This window comes from Lytechinus pictus, chromosome 1 (assembly GCF_037042905.1).
Source record: "Lytechinus pictus isolate F3 Inbred chromosome 1, Lp3.0, whole genome shotgun sequence".
NCBI lineage: Eukaryota > Metazoa > Echinodermata > Echinoidea > Temnopleuroida > Toxopneustidae > Lytechinus > Lytechinus pictus.
Genome location: NC_087245.1, coordinates 4,511,095 through 4,539,050, shown reverse-complemented (window position 1 = coordinate 4,539,050; position 27,956 = coordinate 4,511,095). Strand labels below are relative to the sequence as shown.

The following is a 27,956-nucleotide window of genomic DNA, read 5'->3' as shown; positions in this document are numbered from 1 at the left end:
GATGCTTAATTTTTTTTTTCAGGGGAGTACACGGACATCTTTGCGGTCAGATGCCTTGGGCTTTCTGTGATGAAGTACTTGCTACTGACATGTCCAACATTGTTGGTAAGATCAGTCACTTTAATAGGTACATGTGGGCGTGTACATATATGGATGATATTAGGATATTTCATTTAGACATTCCTCACAGGAAATAATAATTTTATTAATACCAGCTGCATTTTAAATGATCATAATTATGTTATTTCTCCTCATTCTCCCATCCTATTCCTCCTTCTCTCTCCTTAGTCCTCCTTCTCACATTCCTCTTCTTACTCCTCCATCCCTCTTCATCCTCTTTCTCCCCTTCTCCCCTCCTTTTTTGTCTCTCCCCTCTTATTTCTCTTTCTCACCCTCCTTCCTCCTCCTTCACATCAAAACACTCTTTCTCCCCTTCCACCCTTTCCTTGTCCCCACTTCTTAGTCCTCCTTCCCACCCTCTTCTTCCTCCCCTTCCCCTCTTCATCCTCTTTCTCTCCCCCACCTTTTTCTTGTCCCCTCTTCTTAGTCCTCCTTCCCACCCTCTTCTTCTTCCCCCTTCCCCTCTTCATCCTCTTTCTCTACCCCACCTTTTTCTTGTCCCCTCTTCTTAGTCCTCCTTCCCACCCTCTTCTTCCTCCCCTTCCCCTCTTCATTCGCTCTCTCTCCCCCACCCTTTCCTTGTCCCATCTTCTTAGTCCTCCTTCCCACCCTTCTCTTCTTCCTCCCCCTTCCCCTCTTCATCCTTTTTCTTGTCCCCTCTACTTAGTCCTCCTTCCCACCCTCTTCTTCCTCCCCTTCCCCTCTTCTTCCTCCCCTTCCCCTCTTCATCCTCTTTCTCTACCCCACCTTTTTCTTGTCCCCACTTCTTAGTCCTCCTTCCCACCCTCTTCTTCCTCCCCCTTCCCCTCTTCATCCTCTTTCTCTACCCCACCTTTTTCTTGTCCCCTCTTCTTAGTCCTCCTTCCCACCCTCTTCTTCCTCCCCTTCCCCTCTTCATCCTCTTTCTCTACCCCACCTTTTTCTTGTCCCCTCTTCTTAGTCCTCCTTCCCACCCTCTTCTTCCTCCCCTTCCCCTCTTCATCCTCTTTCTCTCCCCCACCCTTTTTCTTGTCCCCTGTTCTTAGTCCTCCTTCCCACCCTTCTCTTCTTCCTCCCCCTTCCCCTCTTCATCCTCTTTCTCTCCCCCACCTTTTTCTTGTCCCCTCTTCTTAGTCCTCCTTCCCACCCTTTTCCTCCCCTTCCCTTCACCTTCTTTCTCCCCTCCACCTCTTTCTCGTTCCCTCTTCTTAGTCCTCCTTCCCACCCTCCTCCTCTTCCTCCTTCCCTTCTTCATCCTCTTTCTCTACCCCCCTTTTACTTCTTTGTAGTGCTTCTCACCCTCCTTTTCTTCCTCCTCCTTCCCCTCTTCATCCTCTTTCTCCCCTCCTTTTCTTTCTTATCCTCTCTTCTTAGTCATCCTCCCATCCCCCTTACCATTTTTTTTAACATGGGGAGTGACAGCAACATTTTGTTACTCGTTCTTGCAATAATATCATGGACTTTTTCTCTGTTTCATTTCTATTTCTCTCATATTTGTAGGTTGTAAAGAAGAGGAATTGGCAATCATGAATGGTCTCACTGTCAATTTACATCTATTACTGGTGAGTAAAACAACATTGTTAACATTCACTTTGATAAATTGTTCTATTTCCTTTTTTGAGATGCATGCTTCATCACAGTCACATTTCAATCAGTGTTTTATTTGGAATCCTTTTTAATGAGTTGCATGCTTTATCACAGTCACATTTCAATCAGTGTTTTATTTGGAATCCTTTTTATTGAGATGCATGCTTCATCACAGACACATTTCAATCAGTGTTTTATTTGGAATCCTTTTTAATGAGATGCATGCTTCATCACAGTCACATTTCAATCAGTGTTTTATTTGGAATCCTTTTTATTGAGTTGCATGCTTCATCACAGTCACATTTCAATCAGTGTTTTATTTGGAATCCTTTTTAATGAGATGCATGCTTCATCACAGTCACATTTCAATCATTGTTTTATTTGGAATCCTTTTTAATGAGATGCATGCTTCATCACAGTCACATTTCAATCAGTGTTTTATTTGGAATCCTTTTTATTGAGATGCATGCTTCATCACAGTCACATTTCAATCAGTGTTTTATTTGGAATCCTTTTTAATGAGATGCATGCTTCACCACAGTCACATTTCAATCATTGTTTTATTTGGAATCCTTTTTAATGAGATGCATGCTTCATCACAGTCACATTTCAATCATTGTTTTATTTGGAATCCTTTTTATTGAGTTGCATGCTTCATCACAGTCACATTTCAATCAGTGTTTTATTTGGAATCCTTTTTAATGAGATGCATGCTTCACCACAGTCACATTTCAATCATTGTTTTATTTGGAATCCTTTTTAATGAGATGCATGCTTCATCACAGTCACATTTCAATCAGTGTTTTATTTGGAATCCTTTTTATTGAGTTGCATGCTTCATCACAGTCACATTTCAATCAGTGTTTTATTTGGAATCCTTTTTAATGAGATGCATGCTTCACCACAGTCACATTTCAATCATTGTTTTATTTGGAATCCTTTTTAATGAGATGCATGCTTCATCACAGTCACATTTCAATCAGTGTTTTATTTGGAATCCTTTTTAATGAGATGCATGCTTCATCACAGTCACATTTCAATCATTGTTTTATTTGGAATCCTTTTTAATGAGATGCATGCTTCATCACAGTCACATTTCAATCAGTGTTTTATTTGGAATCCTTTTTAATGAGATGCATGCTTCACCACAGTCACATTTCAATCATTGTTTTATTTGGAATCCTTTTTAATGAGATGCATGCTTCATCACAGTCACATTTCAATCAGTGTTTTATTTGGAATCCTTTTTAATGAGATGCATGCTTCATCACAGTCACATTTCAATCAGTGTTTTATTTGGAATCCTTTTTATTGAGTTGCATGCTTCATCACAGTCACATTTCAATCAGTGTTTTATTTGGAATCCTTTTTAATGAGATGCATGCTTCATCACAGTCACATTTCAATCATTGTTTTATTTGGAATCCTTTTTAATGAGATGCATGCTTCATCACAGTCACATTTCAATCAGTGTTTTATTTGGAATCCTTTTTATTGAGATGCATGCTTCATCACAGTCACATTTCAATCAGTGTTTTATTTGGAATCCTTTTTAATGAGATGCATGCTTCACCACAGTCACATTTCAATCATTGTTTTATTTGGAATCCTTTTTAATGAGATGCATGCTTCATCACAGTCACATTTCAATCATTGTTTTATTTGGAATCCTTTTTATTGAGTTGCATGCTTCATCACAGTCACATTTCAATCAGTGTTTTATTTGGAATCCTTTTTAATGAGATGCATGCTTCACCACAGTCACATTTCAATCATTGTTTTATTTGGAATCCTTTTTAATGAGATGCATGCTTCATCACAGTCACATTTCAATCAGTGTTTTATTTGGAATCCTTTTTATTGAGTTGCATGCTTCATCACAGTCACATTTCAATCAGTGTTTTATTTGGAATCCTTTTTAATGAGATGCATGCTTCATCACAGTCACATTTCAATCAGTGTTTTATTTGGAATCCTTTTTATTGAGTTGCATGCTTCATCACAGTCACATTTCAATCAGTGTTTTATTTGGAATCCTTTTTAATGAGATGCATGCTTCATCACAGTCACATTTCAATCAGTGTTTTATTTGGAATCCTTTTTAATGAGATGCATGCTTCATCACAGTCACATTTCAATCAGTGTTTTATTTGGAATCCTTTTTAATGAGTTGCATGCTTTATCACAGTCACATTTCAATCAGTGTTTTATTTGGAATCCTTTTTAATGAGATGCATGCTTCATCACAGTCACATTTCAATCAGTGTTTTATTTGGAATCCTTTTTAATGAGATGCATGCTTCATCACAGTCACATTTCAATCAGTGTTTTATTTGGAATCCTTTTTATTGAGTTGCATGCTTCATCACAGTCACATTTCAATCAGTGTTTTATTTGGAATCCTTTTTAATGAGATGCATGCTTCACCACAGTCACATTTCAATCATTGTTTTATTTGGAATCCTTTTTAATGAGATGCATGCTTCATCACAGTCACATTTCAATCAGTGTTTTATTTGGAATCCTTTTTAATGAGATGCATGCTTCATCACAGTCACATTTCAATCATTGTTTTATTTGGAATCCTTTTTAATGAGATGCATGCTTCATCACAGTCACATTTCAATCAGTGTTTTATTTGGAATCCTTTTTAATGAGATGCATGCTTCATCACAGTCACATTTCAATCAGTGTTTTATTTGGAATCCTTTTTAATGAGTTGCATGCTTTATCACAGTCACATTTCAATCAGTGTTTTATTTGGAATCCTTTTTAATGAGATGCATGCTTCATCACAGTCACATTTCAATCAGTGTTTTATTTGGAATCCTTTTTAATGAGATGCATGCTTCATCACAGTCACATTTCAATCAGTGTTTAATTTGGAATCCTTTTTAATGAGATGCATGCTTCATCACAGTCACATTTCAATCAGTGTTTTATTTGGAATCCTTTTTAATGAGATGCATGCTTCATCACAGTCACATTTCAATCATTGTTTTATTTGGAATCCTTTTTAATGAGATGCATGCTTCATCACAGTCACATTTCAATCAGTGTTTTATTTGGAATCCTTTTTAATGAGATGCATGCTTCATCACAGTCACATTTCAATCAGTGTTTTATTTGGAATCCTTTTTAATGAGATGCATGCTTCATCACAGTCACATTTCAATCAGTGTTTTATTTGGAATCCTTTTTAATGAGATGCATGCTTCATCACAGTCACATTTCAATCAGTGTTTTATTTGGAATCCTTTTTAATGAGATGCATGCTTCATCACAGTCACATTTCAATCAGTGTTTTATTTGGAATCCTTTTTAATGAGATGCATGCTTCATCACAGTCACATTTCAATCAGTGTTTTATTTGGAATCCTTTTTAATGAGATGCATGCTTCATCACAGTCACATTTCAATCATTGTTTTATTTGGAATCCTTTTTAATGAGATGCATGCTTCATCACAGTCACATTTCAATCAGTGTTTTATTTGGAATCCTTTTTAATGAGATGCATGCTTCATCACAGTCACATTTCAATCAGTGTTTTATTTGGAATCCTTTTTAATGAGATGCATGCTTCATCACAGTCACATTTCAATCAGTGTTTTATTTGGAATCCTTTTTAATGAGATGCATGCTTCATCACAGTCACATTTCAATCAGTGTTTTATTTGGAATCCTTTTTAATGAGATGCATGCTTCACCACAGTCACATTTCAATCAGTGTTTTATTTGGAATCCTTTTTAATGAGATGCATGCTTTATCACAGTCACATTTCAATCAGTGTTTTATTTGGAATCCTTTTTAATGAGATGCATGCTTTATCACAGTCACATTTCAATCAGTGTTTTATTTGGAATCCTTTTTAATGAGATGCATGCTTCATCACAGTCACATTTCAATCATTGTTTTATTTGGAATCCTTTTTAATGAGATGCATGCTTCATCACAGTCACATTTCAATCATTGTTTTATTTGGAATCCTTTTTAATGAGATGCATGCTTCATCACAGTCACATTTCAATCAGTGTTTTATTTGGAATCCTTTTTAATGAGATGCATGCTTCATCACAGTCACATTTCAATCAGTGTTTTATTTGGAATCCTTTTTAATGAGATGCATGCTTCATCACAGTCACATTTCAATCAGTGTTTTATTTGGAATCCTTTTTAATGAGATGCATGCTTCATCACAGTCACATTTCAATCATTGTTTTATTTGGAATCCTTTTTATTGAGATGCATGCTTCATCACAGTCACATTTCAATCAGTGTTTTATTTGGAATCCTTTTTAATGAGATGCATGCTTCATCACAGTCACATTTCAATCATTGTTTTATTTGGAATCCTTTTTAATGAGATGCATGCTTCATCACAGTCACATTTCAATCAGTGTTTTATTTGGAATCCTTTTTAATGAGATGCATGCTTCATCACAGTCACATTTCAATCATTGTTTTATTTGGAATCCTTTTTAATGAGATGCATGCTTCATCACAGTCACATTTCAATCAGTGTTTTATTTGGAATCCTTTTTAATGAGATGCATGCTTCATCACAGTCACATTTCAATCAGTGTTTAATTTGGAATCCTTTTTAATGAGATGCATGCTTCATCACAGTCACATTTCAATCAGTGTTTAATTTGGAATCCTTTTTAATGAGATGCATGCTTCATCACAGTCACATTTCAATCAGTATTTAATTTGGAATCCTTTTTAATGAGATGCATGCTTCATCACAGTCACATTTCAATCAGTGTTTTATTTGGAATCCTTTTTAATGAGATGCATGCTTCATCACAGTCACATTTCAATCATTGTTTTATTTGGAATCCTTTTTAATGAGATGCATGCTTCATCACAGTCACTCACATTTCAATCAGTGCTTTCTTTGTTTTCTTCTTTATTCTTTTCTTCCCTTTTTCTTTTTTACAGATGTCCTTTTATCGTCCTACAGAAAAGAGACATAAAATTCTCATTGAATCAAAGGCCTTTCCCAGTGATCATGTAAGTTAGAAATATTTATTAAGAAGAAAACCAATTAAAGTTATTGAATTACTGACTTGTATTCAGTTGATTCAGTTATCATACAGTGATACCTGGGGCAGAGTCATGTCAGAATGTCTATGGATTCCGATGCCATTTTATGGATCAGAATCACAATTAAGGCATCAATCAATTCTCGGTAGCTCATGATACTCTTAATAGTAAGGATGAAATTTGGATAGCTTTTTACCAATCTAAACCTTGAATTTCAGATGGATGTTGGGAACTGGAAAACATTAAGTAAGGTACATGTGATTGTAAATTTTTTAGATTTTCCCCCAAAATGGATGCTGTGAGCATGTCTCCACAAGGATGCCTTGCGAACTCTACTAAAGAAATAAGTATGCAATCTATTGCATAGAGATTGTAAGTGCTCTCTGAAGTAAAAAGCTTCAACCATAATTTTGTGGGTGCTTTTCGGCCACAAGGTATATCGGAATGAGATAAATTCAAGCAAGTAAATAAGAAAATACTGCATGGAAATTGGTCAGTTGATTTTCTGTACACTGGAGATTGAACTCTATCATAGGTATTTGCTTTGCTTTCCACGAAACCTAGTGTCAGCAAATAATAATCCACTCCCGTGAAAGTCATGAATATCTGAGTAAAAGAAAGACAATTTTACATTATACATCGTAAACACTAAAATTATATTGTATTACATGCTGCTGGTATTAATTCAAAAGGTTTTATTCAAGGTGATGAAAGATAGTGAATTTTCCATTTGACACTTGTTTTGAATTCTTTTTTTCCTGTTTCTAAACACAGTATACAGTGGAATCTCAAATACGTCTCAATGGATATGATCCAGCAAGAAGCATTATATTCGTGGAACCAAGAAAAGTATGTGTTAATAAAACGTTATATTACATAGGTTATGTAGATTCCAATCAGTAATATGTCAGTGCGCCATCATGTGACCAGAGCTGTGAGGATCGCATTTGTTATATTCTAGGTTGTGACATCACCTCAGTGAATATAACTGCGTTGCATTGTAAAGTGCGGTGTTATATTCACTAAGGTGACATCACTGGCTGCTTACAAGCTGTGTAATTAGGTAGTTTCTTGATATACGCGCTAGTGTTTACGTGTCAATTGCATAGAATGCGCTTAATGTATTTTTTAAAAATCTTTATGACTTGGATTGATCAGAGCTGCAGCAAGAATTTAGGGTTAATCATAAAGTCAGAGTGATGAATGCAGTCTTTGATAGCGAATCTACATGGACTATATAATATAACAGATATTGCCTTGTCTATCTTTTTAATAAATAACATTTCAACTCCCCTCCAGAGCTTTATTGTTCCCTCGGGAGAATTTTTTCACTCAGCGCTGCGCACTTCGGGCAAAATATAATCCCTTGGGGAAAATATAACTCCGTCGAGGAAACAAAATGTTACATTCAAACTCTAGATAGGCAATATCTGTATAATAGTTTGATTCACTCTCCAAAACTGACATGCATAAATAAAGAATTATAAAGCTTTTATTATTGATTTGTTTACATTCCATTGTAGTGTTATAATGAATAATCATTTTTTACTGAATATTTTCAGTATCCTGTTTTCATTGTCCCGCATAATGGTAATATCACTAATTATCATGTGCCTATATTGCCTAATGCTGAAATAGAATTAATAATAATAATACACTTCATTTATATACTGCCTTTTCATCAGATACATAGCGCAAAGAAAGAATAACAGAAACACAAATAGGGAGTATAAAACATAAAAATTATATAAACTACAAAATAATGAACATTTCATTGACCTTATATACATTGGAATCAAGCATGAAGGGCATGTAGGTTTTAACAGTTGGCAAAAAAAATCAAAGATTAATTTCTTCATGAAATTCTATAGGCCAGAGCTTTGTGCAACCAATCCTTTTCCAATGAGAACTTGTCTAAAAGTAAACCTTCTGAAAAAGACCTACCATTATATTTTGTATTTCTGACTTTACATTGACATTTATTCTTGATTTTAGGGAGAGTATGATATAAGAACAGAGGATGTGCTTAGTGTGATTGAGAAGGAAGGTGATGGTATAGCGGTCATCTTACTTGGAGCCTTACAGTATTATACCGGTCAGTTTTTTAACATGCCTGTCATCACAAAAGCTGGACATGCAAAGGTGAGTATTCCGTCGAATGGTCTAACAAGAGACTACCAAAAGAACGACACAATTAAACTCGAAGACAAATAGAGTACCGAAGTGGGGTCATGGCGGGCTGGTTCTAAATAGAGTCGCAGCTGACGATTGTCTGTACACATTTGTTTGACTTTGGCCCGTCTGAAAAAATAGGTTGCAAGCGATCAAATTCTGATAGCAGCCATTTTCTTCTATGAGAAACACGCTTTCATTCGGCGGGTTCATTTGTTTAGAACCAGGCCGCCATGACACCATGGCAACTGATGTCATCGCTTCGGTATTCTATAAAATGAATAGAACATAACATATTATTGAACAGAACATATTTCAAGGTATCCAACCTCATACTCGGCCTGGAATTTGTAAACAGTCTTTGACAAATTCATGGGTGACTGGGTGTGAGAGTGCAGTGGTTTCAAAGTACTTTTGTGGGTACGTGTCCCTTGATAGGAAAAGAGGAGTCATCACCGTTTCAAGAAAACTTTACCTTCCTTTTGTGGTTTAATTGCTTGTGCTATAAGTAAGTTCTCACATAAAAAAATTAATATCTGAATATTTTCAATCATAGTTTTATCACAGACAGGCTTAGCAAACTGATTGAGATTTTATCACTTACCTTTCCTTGATACATGTAATAATCAGTTGTAAATACTGTACTGTGCCCCAATTATGATACATGCCTGGAGGTAATAATACCAAGAGACAGATCTATCTAGGATGAGATGAGTGCCTTGTTGTCATGCAAAATAATGTAGTTATCACATGTTACCATGGGATCATAATATCTAATACATGTAAAAGCTTTATAATAATGTGCAAAGTTTCAGCCATGGATGGTATTTTGGTAGATTGTCTTGTAAATCTGTGATACGAAGAAGAAGAAACAAGTTTAAAATGTAATTACTTTTTCTTATCAGTGTCTATTCTTTGTATTTTTGTTGATCCTAGATCCTTTTCTAAGCTTCTTTATTCTGTTTGTATTCTCTTTTTCTTCTCCATTATTTTTGTCTCACCTGCATAGCAGAGTGAGACTATAGGCGCCGCTTTTCCGACGGCGGCGGCGTCAACACCAAATCTTAACCTGAGGTTAAGTTTTTGAAATGACAGCATAACTTAGAAAGTATATGGACCTAGTTCATGAAACTTGGCCATAAGGTTAATCAAGTATTACTGAACATCCTGCCTGAGTTTCATGTCACATGACCAAGGTCAAAGGTCATTTAGGGTCAATGAACTTAGACCATGTTGGGGGAATCAACATCAAAATCTTAACCTAAGGTTAAGTTTTTGAAATGTCATCATAACTTAGAAAATATATGGACCTAGTTCATGAAACTTATACATAAGGTTAATCAAGTATCAATGAACATCCTGCTTGAGTTTCACATCACATGACCAAGGTCAAAGGTCATTTAGGGTCAATGAACTTTGGCCGAATTGGGGGTATCTGTTGAATTACCATCATAACTTTGAAAGTTTATGGATCTGATTCATGAAACTTGGACATAATAGTAATCAAGTATTACTGAACATCCTGTGCAAGTTTCAGGTCACATGATCAAGGTCAAAGGTCATTTAGGGTCAATGAACTTTGGCCAAATTGGGGTATTTGTTGAATTACAGCCATAAATTTGAAAGTGTGTTGGTCTAGTTCATAAAACTTGGACATAATAGTAATCAAGTATCACTGAACATCCTGTGCAAGTTTCAGGTCACATGATCAAGGTCAAAGGTCATGTTAAGGTCAAAGAACTTTGGCCACGTTGGGGGTATTTGTTGAATTGCCATCATATCTCTATAAGTGTATTGGTCTAGTTCATAAAACGTGGAAATAAGAGTAACCAAGTATCACTGAACATCTTGTGCGAGTTATAGTAGTTTTCAAAATCAGCACTGCTGCTATATTGAATCGCGTGATGCAGGTGAGACGGCCAGAGGCATTCCACTTGTTTAATTATAACCAAGCTACCAAAACCCAATGTTATTGCTTTGTTCACCACTCAGTGTGATACCTCTTTGAATGATAATCTAATCCTGCCACAAAGTATTGTTTTGAACTTGTTAAATATCAGTTAGATTATATGTTTGCTTTAATATTCACCTGCATATATAATTCTCTCCTGTGATTGTCCATCAAGAGTAAAATTCTCTAACTACTTTCCCCCTTTGAAATATGTTTCTAAAAGGTACTTTCTCTTTCTACCTCTCACTTTCTCTATCTTTATGAAAGTATTTTGTCCAGTGTCCAGACACTTAAGACTGCATGTATGAACACTCCCTTCCAAATGCCTATATTAATGTGTGTTCTTTTTAATCTGCATTCACACAGGGTTGTTATGTTGGTTTTGATCTTGCACATGCTGTTGGTAATGTAGAGCTTCATCTACATGACTGGGATGTGGACTTTGCAGTTTGGTGTACATACAAGGTAACTAAGTCTTTACTTACTACACCAATGTTCCTGAGAGAAAGCAATAAACAGGAATTCTGTTGAGTCAAATTGGTAGTTATAAATGAAAGAAACAATACTATCACCATATGTTTTAAGTTTTCACATCACTAATGCATGACACATTAATATGGTTTGTGGGTTATATTTGCAAATTATTCAGTTGATCAAATCAAGGCATGCGTCACTATTCAAACCTTGTATGGTTTCATTTAAACTTGTGAACTTTAAAGCTTGTCCTTTCAAAACTCTTTGTTTGCTTATCTTTTAACTCTATATTTCAGTAATAGTGATTTTTGTTTTTGCATATTACATTTATCGTCAAAATGCCAGAAGAAGAAAAAAGCACAGCTCTTACAAAAAAGATATGAAAACCATTTTGATAATTATATGTGTTTCAAAATAATGAATATCAGATATTAAAGGACAAGTCCACCCCAAAAAAGTTAATTTAAATAAATAGAGAAAAATCGAACAAGCATAACACTGAAAATTTCATCAAAATCGGATGTAAAATAAAAAATCAAATCAACATTTTTCTGGGGTGGACTTGACCTTTAAATGAGCTGATTATTCTAATACATTAGCGTGCATGACATGATAAATTTATATTTTCAATATCTATGTTTCAGTATTTGAATTCTGGTGCTGGAAGTTTGGGTGGCGCTTTTCTTCACTCTAAACTGGCTGACACAATGGAACCTAAGTATGTATTCCTATAGTATAAGGTACATAAATTGTGATAATGGGCACATGTGGGAAATCTGAGAACATTTGGATGTTGATATCCCGCTGTGTCCATCACCAGAGTTATCTTAGCGAAAATTTCATTAAGAATCTTGATAGTGATTTTCATTCCCAAGTTTGCTCTCTGCTAATCAGATGGTATGATTTTAGGTACTCATTTTGTTGTCAGTTAAAGTTTGCTGAGAAATGACTATTTGAAATGCTCCCCTGGTTGGCCTGTATTTGCTACTCCTGGAGGATGCTACAATCCTCTGAAATATTCCTAAGTAAGATCATATGATAACTTTGTACCTGCTTTACTAGAATTGATCTTCATTGTTAATATTATTGCAACTCTGGATGGGTAAAACTGTCATAACTTCTGCTGCAAATGCTTTTTGTACATACCTAGCTTAACTGCTATAGAAAGTGCATGCTTAAACTAAAGTTAAGGCCGGGTTGGTCAAGCTGGAGTTCATTAGCTTTTGGCCTTTAATTTTTTTGTTAGCCTAAGATAAAATAGGGTTTATCTTTGAGTCAACCCCATGTCAATGAGTTATCTGTACAAATATTCATGAACGATGCTGCTTGGATAAAATCCTGGCATACTTGAGGTCAACTGTGCGATGGAATATTGCACAGAGCAGACCTAGAAACGTAGTTGTCAGAAGTGTTTGTTAATGGATATATTTGATATGTTTATAAAGAAGTGTTTCAATCAGATATAATTGCTTCATTTGGTCACTGACCTACAACTTCTCTCTCAAGAAGAGATGAGTTAGTGCTTTATGTACAGATAACTTTGTTCATATCTGCCATCCTTAGCTGGATGACACCCATTTGTCACAGTACAGGTTGTGCATAATTTGGTGAAAATTATTCAATCATTAAGAACAGTTCTGCTTACCTCTGTAAATTGTTTGGATGATGAAACACATTTTTATAATATATTTCCTTGAATTTGAATTTATAAGATACATTGGTATTGAATTTATCCTCTCATATTTTCTATATAATATATGAAATAGAGATTATAATAACTGTGTTTTGTGTCTGTTTTCAATCAGGCTTGTTGGATGGTGGGGCCACAAGTTTAAGAGCAGATTTGACATGAATAATGGTGAGTTTTAACTAGGTTCAAAGTATAGGCCTTTGTATTGATAAGCCAAAAAATTTCTTTTGAATGGATTGAGCATCATGAATGTATTTAACCATTATCATATACATGTAGTGACAATTTTTATTCTATTTTTTTAAACAAATATTGGAATGGAATGCTATATTACATGTATTTTGTGTGGAATTATGTTTTTGTAGCATACATATTTATACACACACATATTAACATGTGAAGTCTGTGGTTGTAGGGGTTTTTAATTGCCAGTCTAGATTATATGGATCACTTCTTTGGAATTCCATGAAATACATGTATGTCTGACCCCCTTATGTGACGCCTTTCTAAAATTATTTGTCTCTCTTTTCTGTTTATATAAAAAGTGTAATACTTAGAATGGCTTGATTATGGCAAGAAAATGTAATTGTAAAACAGGAGTATAGTCAGATAACGTTATTTAATGTTACCAAAGCTTTAGACAGGCTTTTATAATTACCAGTATTACTTTTTTTTTCTTTTACCCCAATTTACGTTAAAGTGTGTGGAAATAAATCAGAATTTGTTAGAATGTCTACTAGTATTTCTTATCATCAAATTTGGCACTCCATACTACAGATTTTCATAAACCACATGTACTAATAGCTCAAGAGTTAATAGCTTATATTGTAATGCTAATCAAGGAAGGTACACTGGAATTTAACAATATTTAGCACCCAATAGATCATTGCTATTGACCACCAGAAAAGCATACATTATGGCAACCATCATTCACAGAAATTAAGAAACTATGGGAAAATGAACAAGAAAATTAATAGATACATAATGCTAATGACACTTAATAAACATAAGGTTTGAATTTTAATGGAAACTTTTTGAGAAAGTTAAGATAAAAAGAATAGTGATAAACTCTCTGCAAAACTTTGTTTTTTATGTATGAATCAAGCAATAATTTGTTTTGATTGGGATTCAAAGCTTTGCAGCAGGACACAGACCTTTTAATGATACACCCTCTATAATCTTACATGCAGGTCAAACTATGCATGACTTTTGAATTGTGCACCATGGACACAGGTGGCTATAACTCATTAGCAGACCTATTTATAATACACCCTCTATAGCCTTACATGCAGGTCAAACTATGCATGACTTTTGAATTGTGCACCATGGACACAGGTGGCTACAACTCATTAGCAGACCTATTTATAATACACCCTCTATAGTCTTACATGCAGGTCAAACTATGCATGACTTTTGAATTGTGCACCATGGACACAGGTGGCTACAACTCATTAGCAGACCTATTTATAATACACCCTCTATAATCTTACATGCAGGTCAAACTATGCATGACTTTTGAATTGTGCACCATGGACACAGGTGGCTACAACTCATTAGCAGACCTATTTATAATACAACCTCTATAGTCTTACATGCAGGCCAAACTATGCATGACTTTTGAATTGTGCACCATGGACACAGGTGGCTACAACTCATTAGCAGACCTATTTATAATACACCCTCTATAATCTTACATGCAGGTCAAACTATGCATGACTTTTGAATTGTGCACCATGGACACAGGTGGCTACAACTCATTAGCAGACCTATTTATAATACAACCTCTATAGTCTTACATGCAGGCCAAACTATGCATGACTTTTGAATTGTGCACCATGGACACAGGTGGCTACAACTCATTAGCAGACCTATTTATAATACACCCTCTATAATCTTACATGCAGGTCAAACTATGCATGACTTTTGAATTGTGCACCATGGACACAGGTGGCTACAACTCATTAACAGACCTATTTATAATACACCCTCTATAGCCTTACATGCAGGTCAAACTATGCATGACTTTTGAATTGTGCACCATGGACACAGGTGGCTACAACTCATTAGCAGACCTATTTATAATACACCCTCTATAGTCTTACATGTAGGCCAAACTATGCATGACTTTTGAATTGTGCACCATGGTGTTATAAAATCGGACAGAAAAGTTGCCTGAGTCTTTAAAAAAAATGGCATGAATTATTATGATTTTCATTGCAAAAAATAATGAGGTGGGCCAAATAAGGAAACCCACTCACCTAAGTTATTGCACATAACAAAATTGTTTATTAAGAATAGACATTGTGATTATTGATATTTTATTCTAATACTTCATTCATTATGTTTTATTACCTTTATTGTATATTCTCACTCTTTTAAACCAAATAATTCTATATTTCCAGGGGCGAATCCATCATGCCCCCCTTATATAGGGATTGGGCCAGGATATTTTCATCAGCTACCATCCAGTAAATATGAAAATTCCTTTTAGAATTGAACATCTATGACCCTTCACCATAAAACATTCAGTAAGCCACAATGGGATGTTTAAAATTTACATCAAACATACATGTAGACATCAGGGGTGTGAGAGTTCAGATTTTTAGCTGATTTCAGATTCTTTTGGTTTTGATTTTCAGCTTAATTTCAGCTTATTTTTTGCTTTCCTCTGTACAAAAAGTATGGGAGCTCTTTTTATTTCAGATCTTTTTATTTGTGACCACTCACACCCTTTTAAAGACTTAACATTTCTAACATGCTGGAGTTTTTGCTGCAGCTTATTTCAAACGTTTTCCTCCTTGGACTAGATATGACAAGTTACATGTATCTCTACACTTCAGTGCGGATGAAACTAATTGAAGTCAGTTTGTTGACTTATTGATCATTTTTGGTGATGGATCATGTGTTTGTCGAGTCAAAATGTGCATTGGAAATACTTGTTTCACACATTATCTACCTTTATAATGGCAGTAGCATATAACTTTAAATATAGTTATATAAAAAAAAGCTTGGCCACTTGCACTAATATAGTATTGACCCACCAAACTTTGTTGTTGTAGAAAGCATTACAATTAAATGCAACACACCCATGGTACAAAAAATTGCTCTGTGTGCTTTTGTACGACATTGTAAATACCCAAGATGCCTGCATTGCTTGTAACATCATGAAGTTAAACCATGGACCTACTACTTCCTATGCATTTTTTTTAATGAAATGGCTTGAAAATATTATGAATGTATGACAGAAAATTGTTTCTTGTTTAGAACAATTGGCATTGCACATTTAAGAATTAAGCCTAGTTAAAAATCCTATTATTTAACACTGATCCCAACAGTGTATCGTGCACCTACATACATGTATAGTCCTTCATACAGCACTTGCTTGCATACATGTATATATATTTCTATCCACTTGCTATCCACTTGCTTTGTATGTAGGGCAAATACTTGACACTTTTAGAGTGCATATTATGCATTTTTACTGCATGCTATCTGCTGCTCTCTGGTGCTTCATTCGATTGGCTGTAATATGTTATTGTAGCAGATGTTGCATGCATATATTATATGAAGGGGGGGGGGCATGTCTGCGCACCCAACAATTTAATTTAAGATTAATCATTATATTCTTTTTTAATTTCACAAAAAACTGTTGATAATGTTCCTTTTATTCTTATGAGTAATTGTGCCAAAAATCTCATAAAATTTTTAGAGAAATTTTTGATTTTCTTGTAAAAAACCTGCTCCAGTCATTTTCAGATTGAACAAAAAGATGGTGCCCTATGTCTGTGCACCTATTTACTGTACACATTCTGGGAATTTAATGAGAAAGGCTGCATTTTTAGGCTGTCACATTAAATGCCAGAAATTCATTATTTTTCCACCATTTTGAGTCAGATTTTTGAATGAATATCTTTCTAAATATTGCATGTGTACAGTTTGTGGTCATTGCGTATCTTCTTTTGCTAGAATCGCGCAGATACGTGTGTGCACAGACAAGGGGCCCTGCACAGACTTAGGGGACCTTACACCTGAGAAAAGTGGTCCTAGAAGGAATTTAATCATTTAATTTTATTGATCATGTGGGCATTTTCACCACAGATGGACACAGAGGCAAAAAAATCAAGTTGATATTCATGTCAAATGCTTTATGTTTTTTAATAAAACAAGACCTGAAGTTTCCGAGACAAAAAAATTTCTGACTCTGGCAGCCATTTTTTATTTCAAAATGGCTGCCAAAGTATGGATACAAATTAGTGTTGAAAATAGTATATTGATACATATTTTGTTTTGACAGATTTTTAAAGAACAGGTTTGATCATGATGTTTTCGCCTGTGATTTAGCTTGCTATTATAACACTGTTTAAAATCCCACAGAAAGGAACACCATTAATTCATTCATCTGATAAAAAAACATTGATGAAGTATGTGATATGGTATGTAATGTCAGTTACCGAAAACATGAACTTTTTTTTTCTAATTTCCTGGAAAAGAGGATATATTAAATGAAACTTGGTAGATTTCCTCTCTAGGTAACACCCCTCCCTTCTACACCAAAATTAAAGATTACCAATTAACAATGAAGCCATAGGGTACCATTAAATATATGTAATGTCAGTTACCAAGTGGAAAATGTAATGTCAGTTACAGAGATGTAATGTCAGTTACCATGATAAAACGTTGGTTACCAATATTGAAATGCAAATATGTGGTCAATTTTATGGAGAAGAAATATTGTATACTTGCTATTTAAGTCTTTCACTTTAAAAGTCACACCAGAAGGAGCTTGCTATTGACTTTTAAAAGGTATAGTTCACAAGGAATACTATATGAAATTATGAAGGAAGTTGCATTCCCATCAGGCAAAAAAAAATTACTATGAAATTGTTTTGTACATGCACTTACCAAGTACCTAATTGTATCAGACAATTTTTTGTTTGGTTATCGGGGGGGGGGGGGGGTAGGGGGTACTTTTCCCAACCTATTGCCTAAATCTGCAACATTTTTTAAGCTTAACATTGTGATGAAGGGGATTTCCAGGGTCCCTTTTTTTAGTTTCTAGGATTCTTTTGAGCATTGCCTCGCTAAAAGTAAATTCCTGGTTTTTATACCTGTTAGTAGTGTGGATGTGTGATACAATTTTGTTTTTGGTTTACAAGTGTAGATGAAAAGTGAAATTTGACAGTTCTGATCAATGTTGCATGGATCTACTAAAACTGTTTTTTTTTTTTCTAATTTACAAATAGTTCAGTTTCAGTTTAGAAGCTGGAGTTTATTTTTTGTGGACAGCTTAAAAAAGAAATTAGCAAAGAAAATGATTAAACAAATTATGAAGAGAATTGAAATCCGACAGATATGAACAAGCATCGCTTGCACTGACCAGAATAGAAATCAATAAAACTACATGGCTGCATGAGATTCAGGGGAGGGGTACATGTAGCCTAGGGGAGGAGACCCTTATTCATTTTGCCTTTTTTGAGGGGAGGGGGAGGTTGAAGAAGGAAAAGGTTTAAAAAGTCAATATAAAACTGATGAATATATTATGGGTGTATAGTCAGAAAAATCCATGTGTACAGTCAATGCAATATTAAATTATTATAAAATAAAGGAAAACATGTAGCTGCTATGCTTATCTTTTGATAATTAAAAATGTGAAGTATTATGAAACTTTTATGATTTTAAAAAGCCTTACATATAAGTACCAAGAAAATTATGCCTTTGAAAATCATATAGCACTGGTAAATGTTAATGTGTATTGTCAGTTACCGACAAGTAATGATAAAAATGTTCAAATCAAAGAAAGGAATTAAGAAAAAGAAATTTTTTTTTCATTGAAATGTTCCTAGAAACTCTGGTATACTTCCACATCAAGCTCACTTTCATGTGAAGCTCTGCACAGAAGATACAATGCAATGATTCCACACATTTGACTTCCATGTGTTATCTCTATGGCAAATTAAGTGTAATGTCAGTTACCGTAATGTCAGTTACCAGCATGGTTGTGGAAAAATTATCAAAGCCCCCAAAAAACAAAAACGAATTGTTTAATATTTTGACACATCTTAAACTAGTAACAGAGGTATATTTACATATTCAAATTATTACTCTATCTACTCAGGGACATGAGATATTTCAATTTTAATGAACACCCTGAAATTGCATGTCCTTTTGCGTAATGTCAGTTACCGACACATTTTTGCTTGCTGATGCGTAAAAAAATGTGGTTACATAGGAAAACTTAGTATCAGGTTATACAGCAAGGTTCACTTTATTAACTCTATCAAAAGCAAACTCCCATCATTTGTTGTTTTAGAGATACACACAATGAAAGGTGTGAAAACATTGTGCCGTGTAATGCCAGTTACCGTGAAAATGCCCATGTGTAATACAAGTTATTTTATCATTTCACATTAAGTTTGGTGGCATTAATTTATTTTTAAGTATATTTATGATTGATGCTAGATTTTGTATTGTTATTCTGTAATATTAATTCATGTAATATCCCTAATGATAAATTCTAATTCATCACATTATTAATAATATGCAGCATTTGCTTCAAGTGCTATAAATGTTGCATCATTTTAACAAGCACTTACCGCCTATTAATATTTGCCTTGTATATTATTGTTTTTTTCTTCTCAATATACCTTTATGTATTCCTCCATTAGAAAAATGCTCAGTTATGAATTCTGATATGTAGTGGCAGATTTTATTTTTATTCATTATTATTTTTTTTTTTGGGGGGGTGTTTTTTCTTAGGGGGGGCTGCAACCATGGTTAAATAATTTAAAATTACTACTACCGGCCATTTCTTTTGAGAAGTGAGGCCTAGGTTACATATGCAGCAATCATCATACAGTTTTTGCTTAGAGGTTGTTATATGGTGCTAGAGGCTGTGATTTTTTACAGAGCTTTTGTGGTCATCGTGCAGTTCTCATGTGTTGGGATTCAGAAACAGGTCTCTCTATGTTCAAGAGAAACATAAGTGAGAGATAAAGGATAAACTATATTTTCACGTACATGTAGTTATATTAGGGAGTTTTAGATTGTGTAGACAGAAATTGCTTCCCATTTTACTGCATGTTACAACATAGTCAATGTAACGTGGCCTTGTTGACTTCCAAAGCCCTGTTAGATCACACTTGGTGTGTTCGACCACAGGCAGAGGCTGCAGAATCTTTCATGTTACGCTTATTGTAAGCAATACATCTACTTGCGGTAGACTATGAACCAGTCGTTGTTGCTGTGGTTTCAAAATAGGCTCACCTGTCAGTTTTTACTGTTTTTGCCTTGCTACATGTAAATTGCTTTTCCTCTTCCTTTATAATTTGTTGATCTGTAGGTCTTTACTCAGTACCACTGGACATTTGTGGATCAAAAGAAAGCAACTTAAAGCAAGACTGGAGTGTATATGCAGGGGCTGCTTTGCAGCCACTGTCAAGAGTTTTCCTCATCAGATGTATAATTGTTTACATTTCGTGTAACAGCATCAGACTCATAAATATAAAGACAAAAGCTGCAGCCTCTTCCTATATTATGGGCAACCACTAGCCAAATAAAACTAAAACTGAATATCAGGGTCAATTTCTTCTAAAATGATGGATCTCTATTCATTACTCATCCTCATGTGATATACATTGTTTTATTTGATGTTGCAGAGCTTGAACTATCTCCAGGCATCTCAGGATATCGCCTTAGTAACCCATCCATCTTTGCTGCTTGTCCCCTGAGAGCAAGTCTAGATGTAAGTTCATGCCAAGTCTGTATTGCAGCCTATCTCTATATATAGAAATAAATACACAATGTCAAGTGTATTTTGAAATTTGGCCTTTATTTTCATGTACAACTCTGTTTTTAATGTCCAGATCAAATATATGTTATTACTTGTTCTGTTGAATTCTTTGCATGATATTCTCCCCGTCACTTTATTTTTCTTTTGGAAGTAAACTGAAAATCAAATTAATTAATTGTCTTGATATGCTGTTGGAGATTAATAAGAGTGTGCACTCTGTGTGTTTTGTTATATCTTGCTACTCGATATGTTTCTGGTAAATGATAACTTATTTCTGTTTTTATTGTGTTGTTGATCCTAATGTCTCAGGATCTTTTTACAAACAAAATTTTACTTTGCATTGAACTTATGTCAGTATTTATCATATCATGCCTGAATTATTTTGTAGGTGTTTTGTAAGACCAGTATGTCAGAGCTGCGAGCCAAGTCAGTGGTCTTAACAGGTTACTTAGAGTACCTGGTAGGTCATTACTTTGGTAAGGACAGTCCCCATAGGAAGAACAAGGAGTTTATCACCATCCTTACACCTTCTAATCCAGAGGAAAGAGGTGCCCAACTATCCCTTTACTTCTCCATACCAATCAACAGGATACATAGTGAGATGGGCAAGAGAGGTATTGTGGTAAGTCTATCATGTCATCTTAGAATGGAAACTTGACAGGTTTGCCACATTGATCTTCAGGTTGGTGTCGTACGACGGGTGGTTGTTCACAGACACTGAGTGTATCTCAAATTTCAATTCCAAATGTTGTAATTGTCTGTATTGAAATCATATGATTGTATCCCTTATTAGGAAATCTTGTTGTAGAAAAGGTTAAGAACACTCACTGTTATGTTGGTAAATACTTTGGGAAGAAGGTTCACACAGGAGATAGCGTTTCAGATGCTTGCTACATTCAAACTATGACGAAAAATCAGCTTATGTTGTTCCATGCATAAGTTTCTGGGTGTAATGAAAAAGTCTTACTGCATACAGTAATTGCTTTTTATCATCATTATTTCCAAACTCTTTGAGACCGTTTGTGTCATTTTGGGCTCATTACCTGAACTTAAAGGACAAGTCCACCCCAACAAAAAGATGATTTGAATAAAAAGAGAAACATCCAACAAGCATAACACTGAAAATTTCATCAAAATCGGATGTAAAATAAGAAAGTTATGATATTTTAAAGTTTCGCTTAATTTCACAAAACAGTTATATGCACATCCTGGTCGATATGCAAATGAGGAGACTGATGACATCATCCACTCACTATTTATTTTGTATTTTATTATATGAAATATGAAATATTCTAATTTTCTCCTCATTGTCAAGTGATACAACGATTAATTCCTCCCTGAACATGTGGAATTAGCATTGTTTAATATATATGGTTCAGTCAAGTTGGTCCTTATTGTCCAATCTATAAAAAATGAAATATTGTATAATTCAAACAATAAAAAACAAAAGAAATAGTGAGTGATGGACATCATCGACTGACTCACCTAGTTGTGCATATCACTGTTTTGTGAAAAAAAAGCTAAACTTTAAAATGTCATGACTTTCTTATTTTACATCCGATTTTGATGAAATTTTCAGCACTATGCTAGTTTGATTTTTCTCTATTTATTCAAGTCAGTATTTTCCTGGGGTGGACTTGACCTTTAAGTATCTCATGAATCAATGCATGGCTGACAAAAATAATGAAATATTGCTTACAAATAGTTTTAGTTCGAATTTTTTCCCGGCATTCTCATAAATTGTTACTGTACTTCAGAAAATGTAGTTAAATTTTTGTCAAACAAATGTACTGCGATAATTATTTTTAACAGCATATTCATCAATATCTACATGTTTTCAGGGTTGGGACCAAACATTAATAGCATTTCACCTCTTTTCCTACATTTTTTTTGTCTGTGATAATCAATTTCAGTGTGATGAGAGGAAACCCAATGTAATTCGCATTGCTCCAGCTCCTATGTACTGTAACTACTTGGATGTATGGCGGTTTATTGATGCTCTCCTAACAATCATGGACATTGCAGAGAATCAACCCGATCTTGACTCAGAGCTTGACTGATTAAACCATTCTTTCTCAAACATTCTTCAGGTATCCTTTCCATATATTTTCTTTGAATTTTTGTTTGTTTAATAATAATATTGCTGTGGTCCATCACAATGGTTGAAAATTACTTTAGCTCACACATACAAATCTAAAAGCAACATGCAATCAAACTGTATTATAGTATTCCTATCTTTTATAGGTTGTATGCAATTTTTTGCTATCTTGCACATATTCTTTTCTTCTTCTTTTTTTTTTTTTTTTTGTTTGTTCAAATGCCACATTCCAGGACTATCCATCTTGGTCCTGTTTCATGAAAACTTATAACTATTGTAAATTTGCCATTATTGTAAGTTATATGGGAAACCTAGATTGTGATTGGCTGCTGAGCCTTGTTACCATGGTAGCTGCTATACTGGCAGAGTTAGGACAGTTATTATGAAAGGGACTCCTTATCAGTCAAAATTGTTTAGGACTGGGCATAGGGACTTGGTTGTGAGAATTGTCTTGGAAATATATAGTTTGATATTTAGTTCTGACTTATGTTATATTACATTTGAGTTACATTTTATTCAACCACCATTCCACTCGTCAATGAAAAATGGTCATGATTTTATATAGCAAAACTGCCATCTGAAGTTGAATATGTCAAACATATACATGTGTGATATATGTCTTTGAAATTTTTATGAATTAAGTTTTTTTTCTCTCAAGTTAACATTAGACTATCAGGTGAAGTTGATATTTTGTCAAATTAATGAAATTTCTTCAAATTTTGTACCACTTCTCAGGAATCATGTATGTATATGATCAACATAATGTACTATTGTCCGAAATCTTACTAAGTAGCTTATATATTGCTTGGATTTGGAAATAATTATGTACAGAATATGGAGAGCACTATTGATGATATTGTTTACAACGGAATTTTGCTGTATCTGTATGTGATATCTAAAAAAAAGTTATATAACTATCTTTCTGTTGAATCTAGATCTTCTTAACTGATTGTTGTATGATCACAATCTTGTATATGGGATAAAGAAGATCATGTAGCCTGTTGCATTAAACTTATCAACATAAGTCCTCTCCTCTTGGGTAAAATGCTTAATGAAATATGGCCCGAGAGTAGGGGAGATTGGGGTTAGTTGGAACATTTTTCACAAAAATGGCTGTAAAATCCGAATAGATTTTATTTGAGAAACAATCAATATATCAGCTTAAAGCATATATCTAAGGGCTTCAAATGTACCCCATAAAATTTTTAATTCTGTGATGGTTACTGAAAAAAATCAACCTTGAACAAGACCATCGCAAGCGTTCCAACTTACCCCATATACGGGGTAAGTTGGAACATGGTATGGGGTAAGTTGGAACACTGCATGGTCAGTTAAGAATTAAACTAAAACTACTTAGACTGTAATATTACATGGTTTTAGCCAACTTGTTTATTTTTTTCAAGTTCAAAATATTAAAGGTGTGTATTCTGATTTGTTAAACTTTATGTTTTCTATTATACAGCCACTCAAGCAAGCCGACTGTGTAGTAGAATTCCGCGTATTTGTGTGCGTTTGATCTTACTTGCAATTAAGTGTATCAGCAATTTTATGTACTTCTGCATCAAATTTACACGACAAAAATTAATTGTTTATATTTTTTATTAATTCATTATGCAAATAAGCATGAAATTTGCCCTAAATTTGTTTTTTTGTCTATGTTTTTGCCTTTAACTCAATTTATTAACCTAGTAGAATGCTAATTTTGGTGAGATTATCAATTTTTACATTTATAAAAAATACACTGTATCTACGAAAAAAAAGGCAAAAAAATATAATTTATGTATTTTTTGTTTTTAAATTTGTATTTCTTAGTTTTTTTCGAACCTTTGTTTTTTAATATTTTTTCCACTGAACTTTGTCGGGACCCTTTTGCGATCATAAATAGCATAAAATAAATCCATTTGAACCAACAAAAATAAAAATAATCATACATGTACAATTTGCATTGACCTTGTACATGGGATCACGTTTTTGAGCAATTTTGGGTCAGACATGCAATTGTTGCGTGATTTCGAAACTGCGCACCCGGGCATCGCAAATTTGGTCTCAAATGATGTGCAAGACTTCAAATTTACCCCCCCCCCCCCAGTTTGATAAGGGTTAATATTGCATTAGGGGCCTACAATAGGCCTTAAATGCACACTCAGACCTAACTGAGAAACAAAACATGCCTGGCTTACAGGACAAGTTCAAAAGAGTGTGAAATACTGTATACATTTTTTTCTCATATTCATTGTTTTTATTCATAATTATGTTTGGGGTAAGTTGGAACATGTTCCAAATAACCCCTTCAATTTTGTTCCAACTAACTCCAGAGGCCCATTTGACATTCACAAGCTTACAGCACAAATAAGGGACTTCATAATGGCATATTAATAACCTTATTTTGTAGCTTGGTACAAGTGTCTATTATACCCCCAAAATGGCCAACTTGATCTATAAACTTCTCGGAGATAATAAAACATTTCTGAAAGAGAAACAAATTACTCAGAAGGTGAAAAAACAAAAATTCCTTTGAATCCTTTCTAACTTCACCAGGCTTGTTGCACATGTGGTGGATGACAGTTGATAATGGCAATAAATTGAGGGCAGTATTGCATAAATTTATGTGAAGGCGTTAAAGAAAATGACAATGTTTCAACTTACCCCGCGTTCCAACTAACCCCAATCTCCACTACTGTGGAGCCCTTTTGCCAAAGAAGTATTGGACAAATATGTATTTGGGCATTCATTTTGACATGATTCTCATTCAGTAAACCAACTGTAATTAGTATAGGAAAATTGGTTAAGAGAATGTCAAGTTTTGTGTGTGTGTGTGTGTGTATGTGTTTTGTGTCTTTACTTTGATACATAAAGATGAGTGCTTTAAACAGGCTACTTTTTTGTCTTTTTTTTTCAGTTACACATTTATCTTGGTTTCTCATTTTTGTTTTTGTTTCCATTTATAGTGTTATAGTGTTAATGAACACTTCAAATGTTAATGTTTTGAGAATGCCTAAAGTTAAAAGCTTAGTTTTACAAAGGTGTTTCAATTATTTTTAAGAATGATTATTTGTGTATAGAAGAGATGAGGCACCCCCTACCGTGAAATTTTCGGGGGGGGGGGTTCTCTAGAAGGGTTCATTTTAGGGCATGCTTTAAAGTTTTCCTGCAATACACTCTTAGAAGTTTATTTCCAATTCATCTAATGCCAATTCATCTAATTGCCAACTCGTCTACTACCATTTGGTCTATTATCAGTTCGTTTACTCACCACATGGTCTAATCTCATTTAGTCTAATGCCATTCCATCTAATAACCAGTAGGTCCAATAACCATTTAGTCCATATACCATTTTGTCTAATTAAACTTAAGTGTTAATTGTGCAAAATGAATGAAAGGAAAATGGGTTTTAGACCAACTAGTTATTAGACGAAATGGTAATAGACGAAATGGTGATTAGATGAATTTATTATTGGACCATATGGTTGTAAGATGAAATGTTGATGGACGGAATGGCATTATACTAAATGAAGGTAGACCATGTGGTGAGTGGACTAGTTGGCAGTGGACGAATTGGCAATTTACCCTCTTAGATACATAGTGGTTGCCAGTACAGCACATGCTGCTGTAAACCATACTTGGTCATAGAGATACATGTACTAGAGGACATTTATAGCATTATACATTCAGAAATCATTGGCAAAACATTTGTTACATTGCTTTTGGAGGTCACATGTAAAGTCATAGGTCATTTGAGTTAAGTTCAAGTTTATTCAACTAAATGTAACTCTTGACTAATTCACTTGTGTCCTTCATATAATGAGGCTGTACAATATTATCGCTCTTGCTTCCCTCTCTCTCTCTCCTTTTGTTAGAACATGATTTAATGCTCATCCGGCTTTCACAATTCATCAACAATTTTACAAACTGGCCTAAACCTGGGTTTGTCTCCAAAACATGATAATTGTGTTCAAGGTTTTTCTGATGCTCATAACTATGTTTGAAAGAAATCATGGCATTTATTTATACCGATTTAAAGAATCAATTCCATTCTGTTACAATGTACAAAATTTTGTCCACAATTTTTATGTAGCGCAGATAGGCATTTCATAAACTGCTTATCTTATGAAAAAGAGGGGGTTAAGGTCACTCCATAAAATCATGCGCATAGTTTGTAGCAGCATTACCCATGGTTTATTGAATGCATACATTCAACATCTAGGTTGGTTTTTTTACCCCCTTGCACCATTCAAGAGACTGCTTTAGTGTGAAAACAATGCTCAAAGATGTAAATCAAAGGAGGGGACAAACTGGCTCTCGTGAAATTTAATCTTATTCTTTAAACAATAAAAATTTTGATCTTGTACTTTTTAATCAATATAGTTGATGACATGCCTTCAAATAATGAAGAGGAAAAAGCAATTTAACAAAATATGACTAGAAAGTATGTTTAAACTGGTTAGTAAAATCACAGAAAAGTGTTGATATTCATATGTATGTGCTTTATATTGTCCTGGTAAACATCTTTGTAATATGCAACAGTATTGTGTTTATCATGTATGTTGAAAGAACAGATTGTACCGTGCCATGATGAAATCAATATTTTAGCACAAATTTGAATTATAGACCACTCCATGCTGAATTCTTGAAATATTTTGGAGATCTTAGAATATTCTATTTTTGTCAATGTTGAATGTATTTGAATACTTAAAAAAATCTTTATTCATGTACGTTTGCTTTTTGTAGATATTAGATTTATGTTCTATGTTTTCACACAAAGTTGTAAACAATGAAAATAGATTGTGAATTTTTACCTGATAATAAAATTTGTTTTGAGTGAACAAAGATGGAAACAAACAAAATGACTTGATGTAACATTTAGTGTTACCATATGTGAATGTATACAAATTGAAATATATTAGGAATCTTGAGGCAATCATTTGCTGCTATATATCATTGCTATATCCAAATCATTGAGTTTTTATTTGGGTACATTACATTGTACAGTTCAAAGTGTATATTTTTTAATCATGAATAAAATGATAAAACTGCTGTGCTTAAAATTA

At 34.2% G+C, this 27,956-nt stretch overlaps 1 protein-coding gene across 1 annotated transcript; it reads left to right on the top strand.

Moving 5' to 3' along the window:
- LOC129256130 (kynureninase-like) lies at positions 1–27,956 on the top strand. Its single transcript, XM_064108811.1, has 11 exons — positions 1–105; positions 1,600–1,661; positions 6,630–6,701; positions 7,509–7,583; positions 8,730–8,876; positions 11,224–11,322; positions 11,976–12,049; positions 13,137–13,189; positions 20,677–20,762; positions 21,199–21,432; positions 22,724–27,956. Exons 1-11 carry the CDS (start codon positions 51–53, stop codon positions 22,868–22,870), a joined length of 1,104 nt encoding a protein of 367 aa, XP_063964881.1. The 5' UTR covers positions 1–50; the 3' UTR covers positions 22,871–27,956.

Bases quoted from the DNA above. Each gene is read 5' to 3' on its own strand.
- LOC129256130 (XM_064108811.1), top strand. From the start codon at position 51: ATGCCTTGGGCTTTCTGTGATGAAGTACTTGCTACTGACATGTCCAAC. The intron at 106-1,599 runs GTAAGATCAGTC...TCATATTTGTAG, and splicing joins TGACATGTCCAACATTGTTG to GTTGTAAAGAAGAGGAATTG. The intron at 13,190-20,676 runs GTGAGTTTTAAC...TTGATGTTGCAG, and splicing joins CAGATTTGACATGAATAATG to AGCTTGAACTATCTCCAGGC.